Raw genomic sequence first — 19,106 nt, forward strand, 5'->3', positions numbered from 1 at the left:
TAGCTAATTTTGTATTTTTAGTAGAGATGGGGTTTCACCATGTTGGTCAGGCTGGTCTAGAGCTCCTGACCTCAGGTGATCCACTTGCCTTGGCCTCCCAAAATACTGGGATTACAGGCATGAGCCAACATGCCCAGCCTAAAACAGCATTTTCATAAATACATTAACATACTGCATCATACTAACTTTTCACAAGAAGTACATCTGTGTTTCAAGAGAAATCACAATGATTCTAACGTATTCAGGAAAGATTTTAAAATGTTAAGAGCATTACAAATGGAAAATTCATCCAACAATATGTAATTTCTTCTAGAAAATATTATATTCTAAGAAAATCAACCTGTAGCCTCATATGTTTGCATTCTGGATTCAAACAATGTTTGATACAATATGAAAAAGAATCTGGACCTAACAGAGAAATTATTTGACTGACTTTTCAATCTCTGCAATGTAAATGCAATGAAATAAAAAAGAATATCAAACATCAAATATAGGTATTCTTTTTTTTTTTTTTGTAGAGAGGGGGTTTCACCATGTCGCCCAAGCTGGTCTCGAACTCTTGGACTCCAGTGATCCATCTGCCTCAGCCTTCCAAAGTGCTAGGGTTACAGGCGTGAACCACCTCAACCAGCCAGGGTATTCTTAATTGACCTATAATCTAACGTATTTCCTTATGTTTCTCATTTTCTCTTAGAAAATAATTGCTATCTAATTTTTTTTCAAGCCCTGAATGTGGCATTCAAGCTAATTATTAAAAGAGATAAATCATTTTTTGTTGATAACTAAAAACATTTAGAGGCTATTTCTAAAATTTATAGGTCTAGTCATATTCACCTATTATACTTAGTGGATAAACTTATATTGGTCCTTCCCACAAAAGCTTATAATGACCAACAAATGTTACGTTTCTTTTTAGAACCCCTTCTCGTATGTTAATGGTAAGAAAGCATTCAAATTATAATGCTCTCAAACTATAAACATATGCTTTAAAGATGCTGCTGCTCAGGATGTGAGGCCACTGAAACTCTTCAATATTGCTGGTGAGAGTGTGTGGCAATTTCTTACAAGTTAAAAATGAACCTACCCTATTACCTGCTTATGCCTTTCCTTGGGATATGCCCAAGATTAAAAAATACTTTTCCCCAAAGACACTTGTACAATAATGTCTATAGCAGCTTTATTCACAAGAGTAAAAAACTGGAAAAAAAAAAAAAACAAATGTTCATCAACACAGGAAGAGATAATCATATTGTAGTATATTTGCATAGAGGAATACTACTTAGCAATAAACAAATAAACTACCAAAACACAAAACAGCATGAACAAATCTCAAATACGTTATGTCAAGCGAAACAAGCCTGACTGTACTACTGTACTATTTTACATGAAACTCAAGAACAAGCAACACTAGTCTTATGGTGACAGAAAATCAAAACAGTGTTCACCTCTGAGGGTTGGGAACTGCCTTGAAGAGGAACAAAAGAAAAAAGTGGGGGCAGTTCCAAGATGGCCGAATAGGAACAGCTCCAGTCTACAGCTCCCAGCGTGAGCGATGTAGAAGACGGGTGATTTCTGCATTTCCAACTGAGGTACTGGGTTCATCTTACTGGAGCTTGTTGGACAGTGGGTGCAGGACAGTGGGTGCAGCCCACCGAGCGTGAGCTGAAGCAGGGAAAGGCATCTCCTCACCCGGGAAGCGCAAGGTGTCAGGGAATTCCCCTTCCTAGCCAAGCAAAGCTGTGACAGACAGCACCTGGAAAATCAGGTCACTCCCACCCTAATACTGCGGTTTTCCAACAATCTTAGCAAACAGCACACCAGGAGATTATATCCCGCTACTGGCTCAGAGGGTCCCACGCCCATGGAGCCTTGCTCATTGCTAGCACAGCAGTCTGAGATTGAACTGCAAGGCAGCAGCAAGGCTGGGGGAGGGGTGCCCACCATTGCTGAGGCTTGAGTAGGTAAACAAAGCGGCCAGGAAGCTCGAACTGGGTGGAGCCCACCACAGCTCAAGGAGGCCTGCCTGCCTCTGTAGACTCCACCTCTGGAGGCAGGGCATAGCTGAATAAAAGGCAGCAGAAACCTCTGCAGACTTAAATGTCCCTGTCTGACAGCTTTGAAGAGAGTAGTGGTTCTCCTAGCACAGAGTTTGAGATCTGAGAACAGACAGACTGCCTCCTCAAGTGGGTCCCTGAACCCCAAGTAGCCTAACTGGGAGGCACCACCCAGTACAGGCAGACTGACACCTCACACGGCCAGGTATCCCTCTGAGACAAGGCTTCCAGAGGAAAGATCAGGCAGCAACATTTGCTGTTCAGCCATATTCGCTGTTCTGCAGCTTTCACTGCTGATACCCAGGCAAGAGGGTCTGGAGTGGACCTCCAGCAAACTCCAACAGACCTGCAGCTGAGGGTCCTGACTGTTAGACGGAAAACTAACAAACAGAAAAGACATCCACAACAAAACCCCATCTGTACGTCACCATCATCAAAGACCGAAGGTAGATAAAACCACAAAGATGGGGAAAAAACAGAGCAGAAAAGCTGAAAATTCTAAAAACCAGAGCGCCTCTCCCCCCTCCAAAGGAACGGAGCTCCTCACCAGCAACGAAACAAACCTGGATGGATAATGACATTGACGAGTTGAGAGAAGAAGGCTTCAGACGATCAAACTTCTCCAAGCTAAAGGAGGAAGTTCGAACCCATGGCAAAGGAGCTAAAAACTTTGAAGAAAGATTAGACAAATGGCTAACTAGAATAACCAGTGTAGAGAAATCTTTAAATGACCAGATGGAACTGAAAACCATGGTACAAGAACTACGTGACAAATGCACAAGCTTCAGTAGCCGATTCGATCAACTGGAAGAAAGGGTATCAGTGATTGCAGATCAACAGAATGAAATGAAGCGAGAAGTTTAGAGAAAAAAGAATAAAAAGAAACGAATAAAGCCTCCAAGAAATATGGGACTATGTGAAAAGACCAAATCTATATCTGATTGGTGTACCTGAAAGTGACGGGGAGAATGGAACCAAGTTGGAAAACACTCTGCAGGATATTATCCAGGAGAACTTCCCCAACCTAGCAAGGCAGGCCAACATTCAAATTCAGGAAATACAGAGAACACCACAAAGATACTCCTCAAGAAGAGCAACTCCAAGACATATAATTGTCAGATTCACCAAAGTTGAAATAAAGGAAAAAATGTTAAGGGCAGCCAGAGAGAAAGGTCGGTTACCCACAAAGAGAAGCCCATCAGACTAACAGCACATCTCTCAGCAGAAACTCTACAAGCCAGAAGAGAGTGGGGGCCAATATTCAACATTCTTAAAGAAAAGAATTTTCAACCCGGAATTTCATATCCAGCCAAACTAAGCTTCATAAGTGAAGGAGAAATAAAATACTTTACAGACAAGCAAATGCTGAGAGATTTTGTCACCACCAGGCCTGCCCTACAAGAGCTCCTGAAGGAAGCACTAAACATGGAAAGGAACAACCGGTACCAGCCACTGCAAAAACATGCCAAATTGTAAAGACCATCGAGGCTAGGAAGAAACTGCATCAACTAACAAGCAAAATAACCAGCTAACATCATAATGACAGGATCAAATTCACACATAACAATATTAACTTTAAATGTAAATGGGCTAACTACTTCAATTAAAAAACACAAACTGGCAATTTGGATAAAGAGTCAAGACCCATCAGTGTGCTGTATTCAGGAAACCCATCTCACGTGCAGAGACACACATAGGCTCAAAATAAAGGGATGGAGGAAGATCTACCAAGCAAATGGAAAACAAAAAAAGGCAGGGGTTGCAATCCCAGCCTGTGATAAAACAGACTTTAAACCAACAAAGATCAAAGGAGACAAAGAAGGCCATTACATAATGGTAAAGGGATCAATTCAACAAGAAGAGCTAACTAACCTAAACATATATGCCCCCAGTACAGGAGCAACCAAATTCATAAAGCAAGTCCTTAGAGACCTACAAAGAGACTTAGACTCCCACACAATAATAATGGGACAGTTAAACACCCCACTGTCAACATTAGACAGATCAACGAGACAGAAAGTTAACAAGGATATCCAGGAATTGAACTCAGCTCTGCACCAAGCAGACCTAATAGACATCTACAGAACTATCCACCCCAGATCAACAGAATATACATTCTTCTCAGCACCACACCACACTTACTCCAAAATTAACCACATAGTTGGAAGTAAAACACTCCTTAGCAAATGTAAAAGAACAGAAATTATAACAGTCTCTCAGACCACAGTGCAATCAAACTAGAACTCAGGATTAAGAACCTCACACAAAACCGCTCAACTACATGGAAACTAAACAACCTGCTCCTGAATGACTACTGGGTACATAACAAAATGAAGGCAGAAATAAAGATGTTCTTTGAAACCAATGAGAACAAAGACACAACATACCAGAATCTCTGGGACACATTCAAAGCAGTGTGTAGAGGGAAATTTACAGCACTAAATGCCACAAGAGAAAGCAGGTAAGATCTAAAATTGACACCCTAACATCACAATTAAAAGAACCAGAAAAGCAAGAGCAAACACATTCAAAAGCTAGCAGAAGGCAAGAAATAACTAAGATCAGAGCAGAACTGAAGGAGATAGAGACACAAAAAACCCTTCAAAAAAATCAATGAATCCAGGAGCTGGTTTTTTGAAAAGATCAACAAAATTGATAGACTGCTAGCAAGACTAATAAAGAAGAAAAGAGAGAAGAATGAAATAGATGCAATAAAAAATGAAAAAGGGGATATCACCACCGATCCCACAGAAATACAAACTACCATCAGAGAATACTATAAACACTTCTACACAAATAAACTAGAAAATCTAGAAGAAATGGATAAATTCCTCAACACATACACCCTCCCAAGACTAAACCAGGAAGAAGTTGAATCTCTAAATAGACCAATAACAGGCCCTGAAATTGAGGCAATAATTAAGAGCCTACCAACCAAAAAAAGTCCAGGACCAGATGGATTCTCAGCCGAATTCTACCAGAGGTACAAGGAGGAGCTGGTACCATTCCTTCTGAAACTATTCCAATCAATAGAAAAAGAGGGAATCCTCCCTAACTCATTTTATGAGGGCAGCATCATCCTGATACCAACGCCTGGCAGAGACACAACAAAAAAAGAGAATTTTAGACCAATATCCCTGATGAACATCCAGGCAAAAATCCTCAATAAAGTACTGGCAAACTGAATCCAGCAGCACATCAAAAAGCTTACCCACCATGATCAAGTGGGCTTCATCCCTGGAATGCAAGGCTGGTTCAACATACGAAAATCAATAAATGTAATCCAGCATATAAACAGAACCAAAGACAAAAACCACATGATTATCTCAATAGATGCAGAAAAGGCCTTTGACAAAATTCAACAACACTTCATGCTAAAAACTCTCAATAAATTAGGTATTGATGGGAAGTATCTCAAAATAATAAAGGCTATCTATGACAAACCCACAGCCAATATCATACTGAATGGGCAAAGACTGGAAGCATTCCCTTCCAAAACTCGCACAAGACAGGGATGCCCTCTCTCACCACTCCTATTCAACATAGTGTTGGAAGTTCTGGCTAGGGCAATCAGGCAAGAGAAAGAAATAAAGGTATTCAATTAGGAAAAGAGGAAGTCAAATTGTCCCTGTTTGCAGATGACATGATTGTATATTTAGAAAACCCCATTGTCTCAGCCCAAAATCTCCTTAAGCTGATAAGCAACTTCAGCAATGTCTCAGGATACAAAATCAATGTACAAAAATCACAAGCATTCTTATACACCAATAACAGACAAACAGAGAGCCAAATCATGAGTGAACTCCCATTCACAATTGCTTCAAAGAGAATAAAATACCTAGGAATCCAACTTACAAGGGATGTGAAGGACTTCTTCAAGAAGAACTACAAACCACTGCTCAGCGAAATAAAAGAGGACACAAACAAATGGAAGAACATTCCATGCTCATGGATAGGAAGAATCAATATCATGAAAATGGCCATACTGCCCAAGGTAATTTATAGATTCAATGCCATCCCATCAAGCTACCAATGACTTTCTTCACAGAATTGGAAAAAACTACTTTAAAGTTCATATGCGACCAAAGAAGAGCCTGCATTGCCAAGACAATCCTAAGCCAAAAGAACAAAGCTGGAGGCATCACCCTACCTGACTTCAAACTATACTACAAGGCTACAGTAACCAAACAGCATGGTACTGCTACCAAAACAGAGATATAGATCAATAGAACAGAACAGAGCCCTCAGAAATAATACCACACATCTACAACCATCTGATCTTCGACAAACCTGACAAAAACAAGAAATGGGGAAAGGACTCCCTTCTTAATAAATGGTGCTGGGAAAACTGGCTAGCCATAGGTGGAAAACTGGCTAGCCATAGGTAGAAAGCTGAAACTGGATCCCTTCCTTACACCTTATATAAAAATTAATTCAAGATGGATTAAAGACTTGCATGTTAGACCTAAAACCATAAAAACCCTAGAAGAAAACCCAGGCAATACCATTCAGGACACAGGCATGGGCAAGGACTTCATGTCTAAAACACCAAAAGCAATAGCAACAAAAGCCAAAATTGACAAATGGGATCTAATTAAACTAAAGAGCTTCTGCACAGCAAAAGAAACCACCATGAGAGTGAACAGGCAACCTACAGAATGGGAGAAAATTTTTGCAACCTACTCATCTGACAAAGGGCTAATATCCAGAATCTACAAAGAACTCAAACAAATTTACAAGAATAAAACAAACAACTCCATCAACAAGTGGGCGAAGGATATGAACAGACACTTCTCAAAAGAAGACATTTATGCAGCCAACAGACACATGAAAAAATGCTCACCATCACTGGCCATCAGAGAAATGCAAATCAAAACCACAATGAGATACCATCTCACACCAGTTAGAATGGCGATCATTAGAAAGTCAGGAAACAACAGGTGCTGGAGAGGATGTGGAGAAACAGGAACACTTTTACACTGTTGGTGGGACTGTAAACTAGTTCAACCATGTGGAAGTCAGTGTGGTGATTCCTCAGGGATCTAGAACTAGAAATACCATTTGACCCAGCCATCCCATTACTGGGTATATACCCAAAGAATTATAAATCATGCTGCTATAAAGACACATGCACATGTATGTTCACTGTGGCACTATTCACAATAGCAAAAACTTAGAACCAACCCAAATGTCCATTAATGATAGACTGGATTAAGAAAATGTGGCACATAAACACCATGGAATACTATGCAGCTATAAAAAAGGATGAGTTCATGTCCTTTGAAGGGACATGGATGAAGCTGGAAATCATCATTCTCAGCAAACTATCTTAAGGACAAAAAACCAAACACCGCATGTTCTCACTCATAGGTGGGAATTGAACAATGAGAACATTTGGACACAGGAAGGGGAACATCACACACAGGGGGCCTGTTGTGGGGTGGGGGGAGGGGGGAGGGATAGCATTAGGAGATACACCTAATGTAAATGACGAGTTAATGGGTGCAGCACACCAACATGGCATATGTATACATATGTAACAAACCTGCACGTTGTGCACATGTACCCTAGAACTTAAAGTATAATTAAAAAAAAAAAAGAAAAAAGTGATGAAAACAGTCTGTATCTTTACAGAAGTGGTAATTATACAAGTATACATATTGATCAAAGCTTACTAAATTATAAAATTAAGATCTGTGTATTACACATATGTAAGTTTTAGCTCAATAAAAATAAAAGACTTGAAAAGAGGCCCTAAATAAAAAAATTTAGATACAGAAAATTGTAGGATTTCAATTAAAACTAATAAAGTTTTCTTCATACAGGTCTACTTGTAGAAAAACCAACATTCAATAAACATTCTTGTGGTCACTGTATACTAATAAAAAATATAGTCACATTTATTTTAGAACAGAATTTTGTTTTTAGAGACAGTCTCACTCTGTCACCCAGGCTGGACTACAGTGGCACAATCCTAGCTCAATAAAGCCTCAAACACCTGGGCTCAAGCAATCCTCTCACCTCAACCTCTTGAGTAGCTGGGACTACAGGTGCATCACCACACTTGGCTAATTTTGTTTTTGTTTTCGTTTTTGTAGAGATGGGGTCTCACTACGTTTCCCAGGCTGGTCTTAAATTCCTAGCCTCAAGTGATCCTCCTGCCTTGGCCTCCCAAAGTGCCAGGATTACAGGCATAAGGATAGAATCTTGCCAGGATAGAATTTTTAAAATATCTGTAGAACTGTTATTGAACATTATAAAATTCTGTTCCACTCCCCACAAACAAAATTATCAGTACTAAAAGAAATTAAAATCTTTGAAAAATCCAACTCCTCTTCTGCACCCCAGTAACAGACTCAGATAACTCGTACTCCTTAAGAGTGCCCTAACTTCGTCATCTTGTAATCTAAATAAATTAATCTTAGGTACAATTTTGTAAGTGGTACCTGTTTAATCATTAATTCTTAACACTGTAGTACAGAGAAGTTACTTAACTATTATGTTATTCAAGGCTACTGTCTCAGTCCATTTGTGTTGCTGTAACAATATGCCGCAGACTGAGGAATAAATAAAGAGCAGAAATCTATTTTCTCACAGGTCTAAGGGCTAGAAGTTCAAGATCAAGGCATTGGCATCTGGTGAGGGCCTTCTTAGTGCATCCTCATGTGGCAGAAGGCAGACGGGCAAAAGGGAAACAAACTCCCTCTATCAAGTCCTTTTATAAGGATGCCTAATTGAATTCACAAGGGAGAAGTCCTTACCCTAATCACTTCTTAAAGGCCCCCCCACCTCCTTATATTAGGTTGGTGCAAAAGTAACTGCAGTTTTTGCTATTACTTTTAAGGCAAAACCGCAATTACTTTTGCACCAACCTATTCTATTACATTGGCAACACCTGATTTTTTTCAAACCATAGCAATTACCAAATCCAGGACCAAAACTCAGGTATCTGGCTCCCGTTTTAAGAACAAGCAGTTAAAAGATTATAGCATCTGATCAATCCATTTTCAGTAGACAATCAAGAAAAAAAAAAAACTTAAGTAATATTTTAAAATATTCTACACTGGAACCAGAGCAGTTTGCTAATTTGTATTCAACAATTAGGTAAGAAATTTAGAAAATACACTAACCTTAGAAGACTTCCTTCGGCTTCTTCTGGTCCAAACTACCACCAGTTTATCTGGTTGCCTGCCAAACAGAAAAAAAGTTAAACATAATTTATCTTAAATAAATAAAGTTTCATTTTAGTGCCTTTAAAAGGGCAAAAATGTCATCTGCTTTAGGTTACATAAAGCAGCTACTGTTACAATAAAGCTCTATCAAATATAGTAGATGTTAACTACACATGTGACCTAATTTGCACAACTAATATTTCCTCCATGTCCTTTTCTAACAATACTTTAGCAAGTTAAATCACAGGGAGAAACCAAGTAAAATAAAATATTTAGAACTGGTTACTATTTTAAAAAGAAAAAAAGCACACACATATCTTCTCCAGAAATTAACACCATACTTCTAACACATTATCCCCTTTAATGTGAAGTAAATAGGCATAAAAAGGGCGCTTGCAAAATAATTTAAATCTATGAATTCACTACTTTTGCATCTCTATATCTCATGAACAATGCTTGTGGTTTTTAAAACATTATTATAGCCAATCATCTCAATCTTCATTAAAAACAATACGGTACTGAAAAAATAGGCAAGGTATATACTATTATCCCTATTTTAATTAAGCTTAAGACTATTAAGTTAAATAATCAAAAGCTCTGGCAGAACCAAGACTGAAATATAGGTCTTCTAATCTCAGATTTCTCTTCTCTATCTTCCACTAATATAAAGTCAAACAAAAATAATACATTTTCATGTAAAATTAGGCTGGTGCAAAAGTAACTGTGGTTTTTCCCATTCCTTTTAATGACTAAAACCGCAATTACTTTTGCATCAACTTAATACAACTAAGTTCTCTTTTGTTCTTATGAAAAACATCAAGATTATGATTATCACTTATTTTACTTAAATTTTCATTTAAAAAAATCTTAGATAAAAGCTTCTTAACCAAGAAATGAACGTCATATTCATCTTGTTGACCTTCACCACTTTCTATGTCGTGTTCATTTTACACTGGAATCCCTTGCTTTCAGCAGATAACCTTTCCTTCTATTTCATTTAATACATATATATATATATATATATATATATACATAAAAGGCCTCCAGCCTTAAACTCCTCACTCAGTGATCCACCTACAAACCTATACTGCTATCTAGAGAGAGTTATACCAATGGAAAAACAAACAACCGTAAAAAGAAAAACAAAAAAACACCTTGTTCAACACAGAAACCTGCACTAGCACAAGTACAGTGAGTAAGAATGGGGTGCAGTATAACAACATGATAGATGGGGTTGGGAAGAAGGTATGATCAATGATGGCAAGTTAACAAGAGGAGAACAGTAGCCAACAAATGTAAGCTACCTCATTTGAAAACACTGATGGCTTGCCAGAACATTTTACCTAGATTACTGCACTAACCTCTTCACTTATGCTCTCATCTCCACTGCTCCAGCACAATTTCAACTCTGAAATTATATTTCAACAGTACTTTTATAGAAATGCTATCTTACAGTTTTTCCTTGTTTATCATCCTATGCTGGGCTCTTACATTGAAGGTACCACCAACTGGCCCTTGCAGGTTGAATTTTACAGGTTTACTTGACTGAAAGAGTATTCTATTTTATTTTAAACTTAAACTCTTTTAAAAAGTTCTTATTTAAATGCCTTTAAACAAGGCCTATGCTGTCCAGATTAGGAGAGCCTCCAACACTACCAACTGCTTCACACCTGACCAGCTTCACTCCTTAAAATGATCTATCTAGACCCTATGTGCATTTGGCCCTGTGACACCCTTGTTTCTCAACATGGCTTCTAAGGCATTTCACTCACCACTTGACTCTGATCTGTCTCTCTAGCTGTATAACCTGCAAATATCTCATAGGCATCTTGCTCTATAACCAACCCCTGAACACATATTTCTTCACATCTTTGCAATGTTACAATGTTTAAAAAAACAAAACAACACACAGAAAAACTTCCTCTTCCATTTTTCTACCTAGTAAACCCCTAATTTATCACTTTCTCTGTGTAACCCTGACCATTTCTCATGTCATCTCCTGCCCCATCCCCTCCCACCCATTCCATATTCTAAGCCTCAGAGTTAATTACGCCTGTGTTCCCAATAATAACCTAGACACACCTATTTTCTATTTTAATACTCTGTATACCTTGCATTGTAAGTATTTATTATTTCTGTCTCTCCCACTAGACTGCACTATTTTATCTACCATATCTTATTTATCTTTGTATTCCTAGCAACTAATAATCTAGTACAAGGTTGAGGCTCAATGAATATGCGGCACTGAATAAACCTTAATTTTCATCCAGGAACTCCCAATTGGTTAATTATAATTGATGAGGTCCAACTGAAGCCAGTAGCTATATAATACATCATCTCTGCAACTCATCCAAGCTTTGCAGGGATCCTCATTCTTGCTGCACATTAAAATAAAAACTCTAAGGAACCGTTTCTAAATACTGATACCTAGGTTCCAGCCCTGGATAATCTGATTTAATTGGTCTGGTGTGCAGTTTTTTAAATTTCACAGGTGACTCTAATGTGCAGCCAAGGCTGACAACCACTGTTTGACTTGAAAGTCTAGTGAGGCATTACCTGTGATGGCAATGAGAGTGTCTCCCCTACACAACATCCTCCTAGTGCCACCTGAACTGTTGCCTCATTCTAATGCTTAGCACCCTCCTGCCACTTAACGCATCTCAGTGCTTCAGAAAATGAAAGCTTTTTAGCATAAAAAAGCAAGAAGGGCGGTCTCCTAAGCTGTATATATGCCTGATGTTCCAAGAATGTAAACAGATCAAAAGTCACTTATTTACGAATGCCCCCAGAGATGGCTAAACATTTTTGTGATTTTAAGTCATGTTCACATTTTAAATATCTTCACTAGAAATCAGTCGACTAGTTAATTATCAGGAACAAACTGAGACAGAGTGTTCTAAAATAAAGAACTGCCGCGGGTTATTATTCTCAATAGAAGGGTACCAAGAACCACATGACTGGCTGTCCACAATTAATATTTTAAGCATTCATGCTACACTAGAAAAGAACCATTAAATATTTACTTATATACTCCCAAGAGACCAGAGACAGGACAGTTTTGAGAGTTTTATCCAACTACCAACAAACCTACAATTATATAACTTTCTATCAAAAAAGTCAAGAAACCCTGATAGACAGGGTTTCAGAGAGAATTCAACAATTACATATTTAACATCTCTATCCCATCACTTCAGTTTAGTTAGTAGGTAACCCTATATATAATACACATTTTTATATATTACATATAAACATTTTATGGACATACACATAAAATGTATGCACAGTCACACTTCCTGTGAAATCTGTCTAAAGGGCTCCATTGGAAAATTTGAGGCCTTTTGGTGGGCTTGTTCAAGGAAGGAAATTGTGCATTTAAAAATAAAGATTTAACACCTTCTATCCTATCTCCAAAGCCATTAAAAAGGAACATCTTGAATCTGAAGATGGCATGCTTTGTCTCATATTGTGCTCCTGATGTCAAATTCTGGAGAGGAATAAAGAGGCTAGGAAAAAGGACAGGAGACAGCAGTGAGAAAGAGCACAGAGGATTGAAGTGGAGAAGAGAGGAGAAGCTAAAAGGAGAGCTACAATATTCAGATTATAAAGCAATTAGCTTGAGCTTTCCCTGGCATGCAACTAAGGCATGCCCTCCTCTTCACCACTAAGTGAGCTACTGTGTATGAGAACTAAGTTTAAAGAAAAACATTTCTGGCTTAAATTTTAACTCCTTTACTCTTTTCCACTCTCTGATTATGACACATGTGTGAGGTGAAACTTTAAAAGCCATGAGAAAAATCCAAAACTATCACATGAAAATCAGTCCCAACACTTTCCATAATCATAATAAGCATTCGACAAATATTTTACTGAATGCCTACTATGTTCCTGACACCATGCTGAGCAATGGAGATACAAGGATGAAAGAAAGATCCACTGGAAGTTCACAATCTAGTGGGGAGACAGACCATTAAACCAACTACCCTAGTCCAGGCACAACCTTGGAGAACATAGAGAAGATGAAAAGACCTTAGCTTAAAGAAACTATTTATAAATATCTCAGCAAAAAACATGAACAGTGGCAGAAAGAACCTGCCCAACCATAGAGATTACTAAATTTAAAATTTGTAAAAACTGTAATTTACAATGACACTTTCAGTGTAAAGCCCAACAAAAGATGAGTGACTAACTACAGTGTCTATTTACTAGAAAATCACAGAGGCATTAAAAATATTTTCTAAGAACATTTGCAAACATAGGACAATGCTTAGGATATCATGGTCAGTTTATTTCATATAGATTTTAATATTTCTATACGATATAATAAGAGAAGAACCAAGAGGAAATACCTCAAAATGCTATCTGTGTTTATTACTGGGAAGTAAAATTACGTGTCATTATACTTTTCTGTATTTTCTACCATGAATTTATATTACTTTATGCTGGTGGGAGGTATTTAAATGTGGGGAGTGAGCTATTAAAAGTAAATCAGTTGCACACTTACTAAGAAACAGAATAAGTACATACAAATCAGCACTTTTAAGTTTGGAATTAATTATGAACAGACAGAATTAAATAAATTATTTTTTTTTAATTTCAGAGAAATCACAAAGCCCTCAAACAACTAAATTAATTTGTTTTCCAAGTCAACAGAAGTGGGGGAGTAGTGTTCTTTGTCTTAAGTTAACATAAATGTTCCCCTAAAATCTGAGCAAAATTTTTAAATAGGCCCCACTTGACTCTGGCAACCTCCCCTCCTTTTTTGGTAGCTCCTTCAAATCCTGGGCCATTCTTTCTCAGGCGTTCAAAGTCAATATGACATTCCAGTACGGGCTGGCCAGACCCAAACAATAATAAGACAAATGCTTTTCAGACCACTCATTTTTTTCTACATCAATTAAAATTCCCATTTCTCCAGGGTAAGTATCTTAGGAGGTTATTAAGAGGAAAGGAATCTGGGGTACAAAACTTGTATTAATTCAGGAGATATGAATTTATAAAAGTGGACCTTTCCAAGATGACATAGTACAGTTGTCTCTCCATATCTGTGGGGGATTGGTTCCAGGACCCCCAACAGATACCAAAATCTGAGGATGTTCAAGTTCCTTATATAAAATGATGCAGTATTTGCATATAACCTATACACATCCTCTTGTATACAGTCACACACTGCTTAATGATAGAGATATAGTCTGAGAAATGCATCATTAGGCAATTCTGTGTAAACATCATAGAGGGTACTCACACAAACCTAGACAGTATAACCTACTACATACCTAGACTATATGGTACAGCCTATCGCTCCTAGGCTAGAAACCTGTACAGCATGTTACTGTATTGAGCACTGTAGGTAATTTTAACACAATGGTTAAGTATTTGTGTATCTAAACATATATAAATATAGAAAAGGTGCAGTAAAAAATACAGTATTATAATCTCATGGGACCACCTTCAGGTATGTGGTCTGTTGTTGACCAAAACATTCTTCTGCAGTGTATGACTAAGTTTAAATCATCTCTAGATTACTATACCTAATACAACAATGTAAATACTATATAAACAGTTGTTATGCTGTATTGTTTATATTATTTTTTGTTATTATATTTATAATATGCTGTATTGTTTATATTATATTTTGTTATTTCTATTGGTTTTTTCCCTGAATATTTGCAAGTCACAGTTAGCTGAATCCACAGATTCAGAACCTGCGGATAAGGAGGGCAGACTGTATGTAGACGAGAATTCTAGACCGGGAATTAGTTCTGATACTAAGTGACCTTAGAAATATCTCTTACTTTCTCTGAGCCTATTCCCTAATTTATCAAATGAAGGGACTGCACTAAAATCTCAACAGTTAAAAAACAAACAAAGAAACAACAACAACAACAACAACAAAAACGCTGACGCTAATTGGCTAAATATTTGGTAGTTTAAAAGCAAAATGAAAAATTCAGAAATAGGGTAAAGAATATGAGGCAAGGACATTTGTCTCCTGTCTATTCACAACCTAGAGGTAGCTAATATTACCACCTTTGAACAATATTATGAAAGGGGAAGTAATAACTTTTAGCAGAGCAGTAAACTGCCTATCAGATTTATGCTCCCTGTCCAAAGCACAGTGTTAATCATGAGAGGTGTTACAAGAAGTACCCTACTCCCAGACCTTTCCAACCACCACCACCATGCTGGCATTAAGATGGGGTCACATCATACTTCTCACCACTAGAACATGAGAAGGGGACTATGTCACTTCTGGAATAAATGAATAATAAACTAGTATATTTCCCCACACTATGTAAATGGACAGGATTCTAGAACAGAGAGGAGGGCATAGTCGTAAGACAAGAGTAGCCTGGGCCCCTGAGTGACCACACAGAAGGCCAGTTGACCTGGAACACCCTCTCTACATTGAGAAGTGAGCAAAAAATAAACTTTTGTTAGGTTCACCAACTTGGATTTCTGGGTGTATCTGCTACAGTAACCCCTCAATGTTCTACAAAACTCAGTAAATTAAAAAAAAAACACATAACAATAATAGTTGCTGTCTTGTAAAAGCTTACATTTCAAAGTGCTGAGACCAAATTTATCCTTTTTATGTCCTATCAGTTTTCATTTGTATGAAATCACTATTTCAAAAAAATAAAAGCTGTACCTCAAAACTTGGAAAGCCTCCAAGCTTTTCCTAAATTAAAAATAAGGAACTGTAAGTCTTTGGAACACAAAAAATAAAACACATTTCTGTCACCACAGAATCCAGGATATGCTTAAAATAAGAAAAAAAAGAGCTCAAAACATTAATACCAAACTTAACTGAATAGGCACTTCACTAATAAGGTTATTTCTTTTAGGGAAAAGGACTCTTAGCCATAAATGAACATTTCATGGTAGGATGCTGTGAATATTTAAACAAAAAAGGGGGAGATTGTCTTATCACAGAAATACTCTAACTTTACTTTTTCTCAAGTAATTATTTTTATCCTTCAGTAGGTACATCTGCCTCCTATTAAACTACCACTGCTACAGCTCCAGTTAATTATACTCCTTTATGCTTACTCACAAGAGTTATTTAGCAAGCTGCAGTAATTATTCAATAGGGAAAAAAATTGTACAAATACAAGACAAAGTACATACATACGATATATTTCTTTTCTGTAAAAATAAAGGACAATTCTAATAATAAAAGATGCAAAACATCTTTGTCAGTTAAATAAAAATACTTTGTTTTTTTAACTTACATTTTTATATATTTTTATATTTTATATTTTATATATTTTTATATTTTTGTGTCATTCTATTGTTTAAAAATATTTTAACAGAGTGATTACTTTTGGTTAAAAATAACTGATAATGCAAATGAACTTTTCTGACAGGTATTTCTAATATCTATATGCCAATATTTAGAAACAGCACCTTAAATTGAAGAAACATAGTTTGAAGTTTGGCATATTACAGCAGAGTGGTACTTTCAGATGGGCCATCAAAATAAATAAATATCTTACTAACAACAGTATAAAGAATTTATAATTTTTCCTTTTTTTTTTTTTCTTCTGAGACAGGCTCTCACTCTAGCCCAGGCTGGAGTACAATGGAGTGATCATAGCCCACTGCAGCCTCAGACTCCTGGACTCAAGCAATCCTCCTGCTTCAGCCTCCTGAGTAGCTAGGACTACAGGCACATGCCACTACAACAGCTAATTTTAAAATTTTTTTGTAGAGATTGCTATGTTGCCCAGGCTGGTCTCCGACTCCAGGCTTCAAGTGATCCTCCTGCCTCAGCCTCCCAAAGTGTTGGGATCACAGGCGTATGCTACCACACAAGGCCTAATTTTTCTAATATAAGGATATTTGTAAGACAAACAGCACTATAATGAATCACTGCTGTATATGTGTGCAATATTGGTCTTCTCAAATAATACTTCATACTTTGTTTTATAGTATCACCCATAATGATTCCTTTAATTTAGCATATTATTTACTCTTCTCTTTTTTTCTAGACCTATTGGAAGAAGCCTCACATGTCACTAAAACAAATATTAGTATGCCCAGGTTATATACCTGGTTCCCTGGAATTGAACTTAGTAGAAAAAAAAAAAAAAAATCTATCAATCTGACCATTCCTCAGTCCAAACAATCATATTCACAATTTCATCTCAACACACTTCTATAATTACTGCAATTGTGTGTTTTGGATGACTACATTTGTCTGTCTTGTTTCTGACCTTAAGGGTCTCAAGAGATTTCCTGGTATTCAAAAAGCATTTATTGAGAAGAGGGCAGAAAAACAGTACGATAGATAAAAGAATCACATGAAGACAACTTTCTTCTGGTTGCATCATCTAAGCCTCAAGATGTTCCTCGTCTGTGAAATAATAATACAGGACCAATGTAACGAATAGTTAAGATATATGAAGTGCTTAGTGGAGCGCTTTGCTTTCAGCAACTTCTCCAAAAACATTAGCAACCTGTCCATGCGTATGCACAGAGCTTCCAAATAGCTTTGTACAGTCTCCCTCTTAAATGCAAACAGGCAACCAAAGATCATCTAAGGAAAGCCTCCAATATGAAAGAAAACAGGCTAAAAAGAAGAAGAACTTGAAGGAAACCGAGACAATATCACCAGTATGCTCAGAGGTATTAAAGACATTACACTCATGAAAAATACCAAAGGAATATTTAATACATAAGAAAGCGTTCTGAAAATTACGCCATTATTTTTCATTAGGTGAGCAAAAAATGCAGAGTTGGAATATAAATTTGAGGAAATCTTCCAGAACTAGAATAAAATAACGGTTATTTTAAAAGAGAGAAATACAGGAAATTTAGATAAATCCAGAAGGCTAAATATCTGACTGTCCCCAGTACAGCAGTGAAAAGAGGTCCTAAGATGTCATTTATGCTGGATGCTTTCAGACAGACCTTTCCAAAGTGGAGCAGGACACTTGTGGCCTCCGGGTGAGGAAAGGAACTGATGAATTACCAATGTGTTTAACTGTTTGAGGAGGATTTTGAGAGGTAACAGGTAAGTTTAAGAATAATAATGATACACACACTGCAGGGTCATAAGGAAGGTGGGGGGAGGACAAAACAAAATTAGTAATTATTAACACAAGGAAATTTTTAAAAAATGGAAATGTGGTAATACTATAGGGCTCAGCTGCTAACTATGTTTACTAAGTCACAATGAATTCTGACCTAACTCTGATAGACCTGACTGGTAAGTGAGGGAATGGTAAAAGAGAAGGGTAAGTATGCTTCAGGGAGGATATTATAGGAGGGCTAAATCCTCACCTACCAAATCAACAAGCTAGTAGATACAGTCTATAATCAAAAAAGTAAAAGAACAGTTGAAAGTATGTTGCTGAACAATAAAATACCACTTCATACCCATCAGGAAAGCTACTAAAAAAAAGACAAAGGCCAGGCACAGTGGCTGGTACCTATAATCCCAACAACTTGAGAGCGCAAGGCAGGAAGATCACTTGAAGCCATGAGTTCAAGACCAGCTTGGACAACAATTGGACAACATAGTGAGACCTTGTCTCTACAAAAAAATTAAAAAATTAGCTGGACATGATGGCATGAACCTGTAGTCCTAGCCACTTGGGAGGCTAAGAGGGAAGAATCATTTGAGCCCAGGAGTTTAAGGTTACAGTAAGCTATGATCACACCACTGCACTCTAGCCTGGCTAACAAAGCAAGACCCTGCCTCTAAAAAAAACTCTTTTTTTTTAAAGAGACAATAACAAGGGCTGGCAAAGATATGATGAAACTGGAACCCTCATACATTGCTGGTGGGACTGCTACGAAAAATAGTCTGGCAGTTCCTCAAAAGTTAAACACAGTCTTCCAGTTTGCCACTCCATCTTAACAAGTAAAAAGCTGA

At 37.3% G+C, this 19,106-nt stretch overlaps 1 protein-coding gene across 39 annotated transcripts in view; it reads right to left on the reverse strand.

Annotated features, from left to right (window-relative positions):
• EHBP1 (EH domain binding protein 1) overlaps positions 1-19,106 on the reverse strand; it is a 381,714-nt gene that overhangs the window by 297,891 nt on the left and 64,717 nt on the right. For all 39 annotated transcript variants that reach the window (XM_054475129.1, XM_063648666.1, XM_054475115.1 and 36 more), the window contains exon 3: positions 9,185-9,242. In XM_054475129.1, the coding sequence (XP_054331104.1) occupies positions 9,185-9,242 (58 nt within the window). The remainder of the gene's footprint in view (positions 1-9,184; positions 9,243-19,106) is intronic.

The sequence above is a fragment of the Pongo pygmaeus genome, chromosome 12 (assembly GCF_028885625.2).
Source record: "Pongo pygmaeus isolate AG05252 chromosome 12, NHGRI_mPonPyg2-v2.0_pri, whole genome shotgun sequence".
Taxonomy (NCBI): domain Eukaryota; kingdom Metazoa; phylum Chordata; class Mammalia; order Primates; family Hominidae; genus Pongo; species Pongo pygmaeus.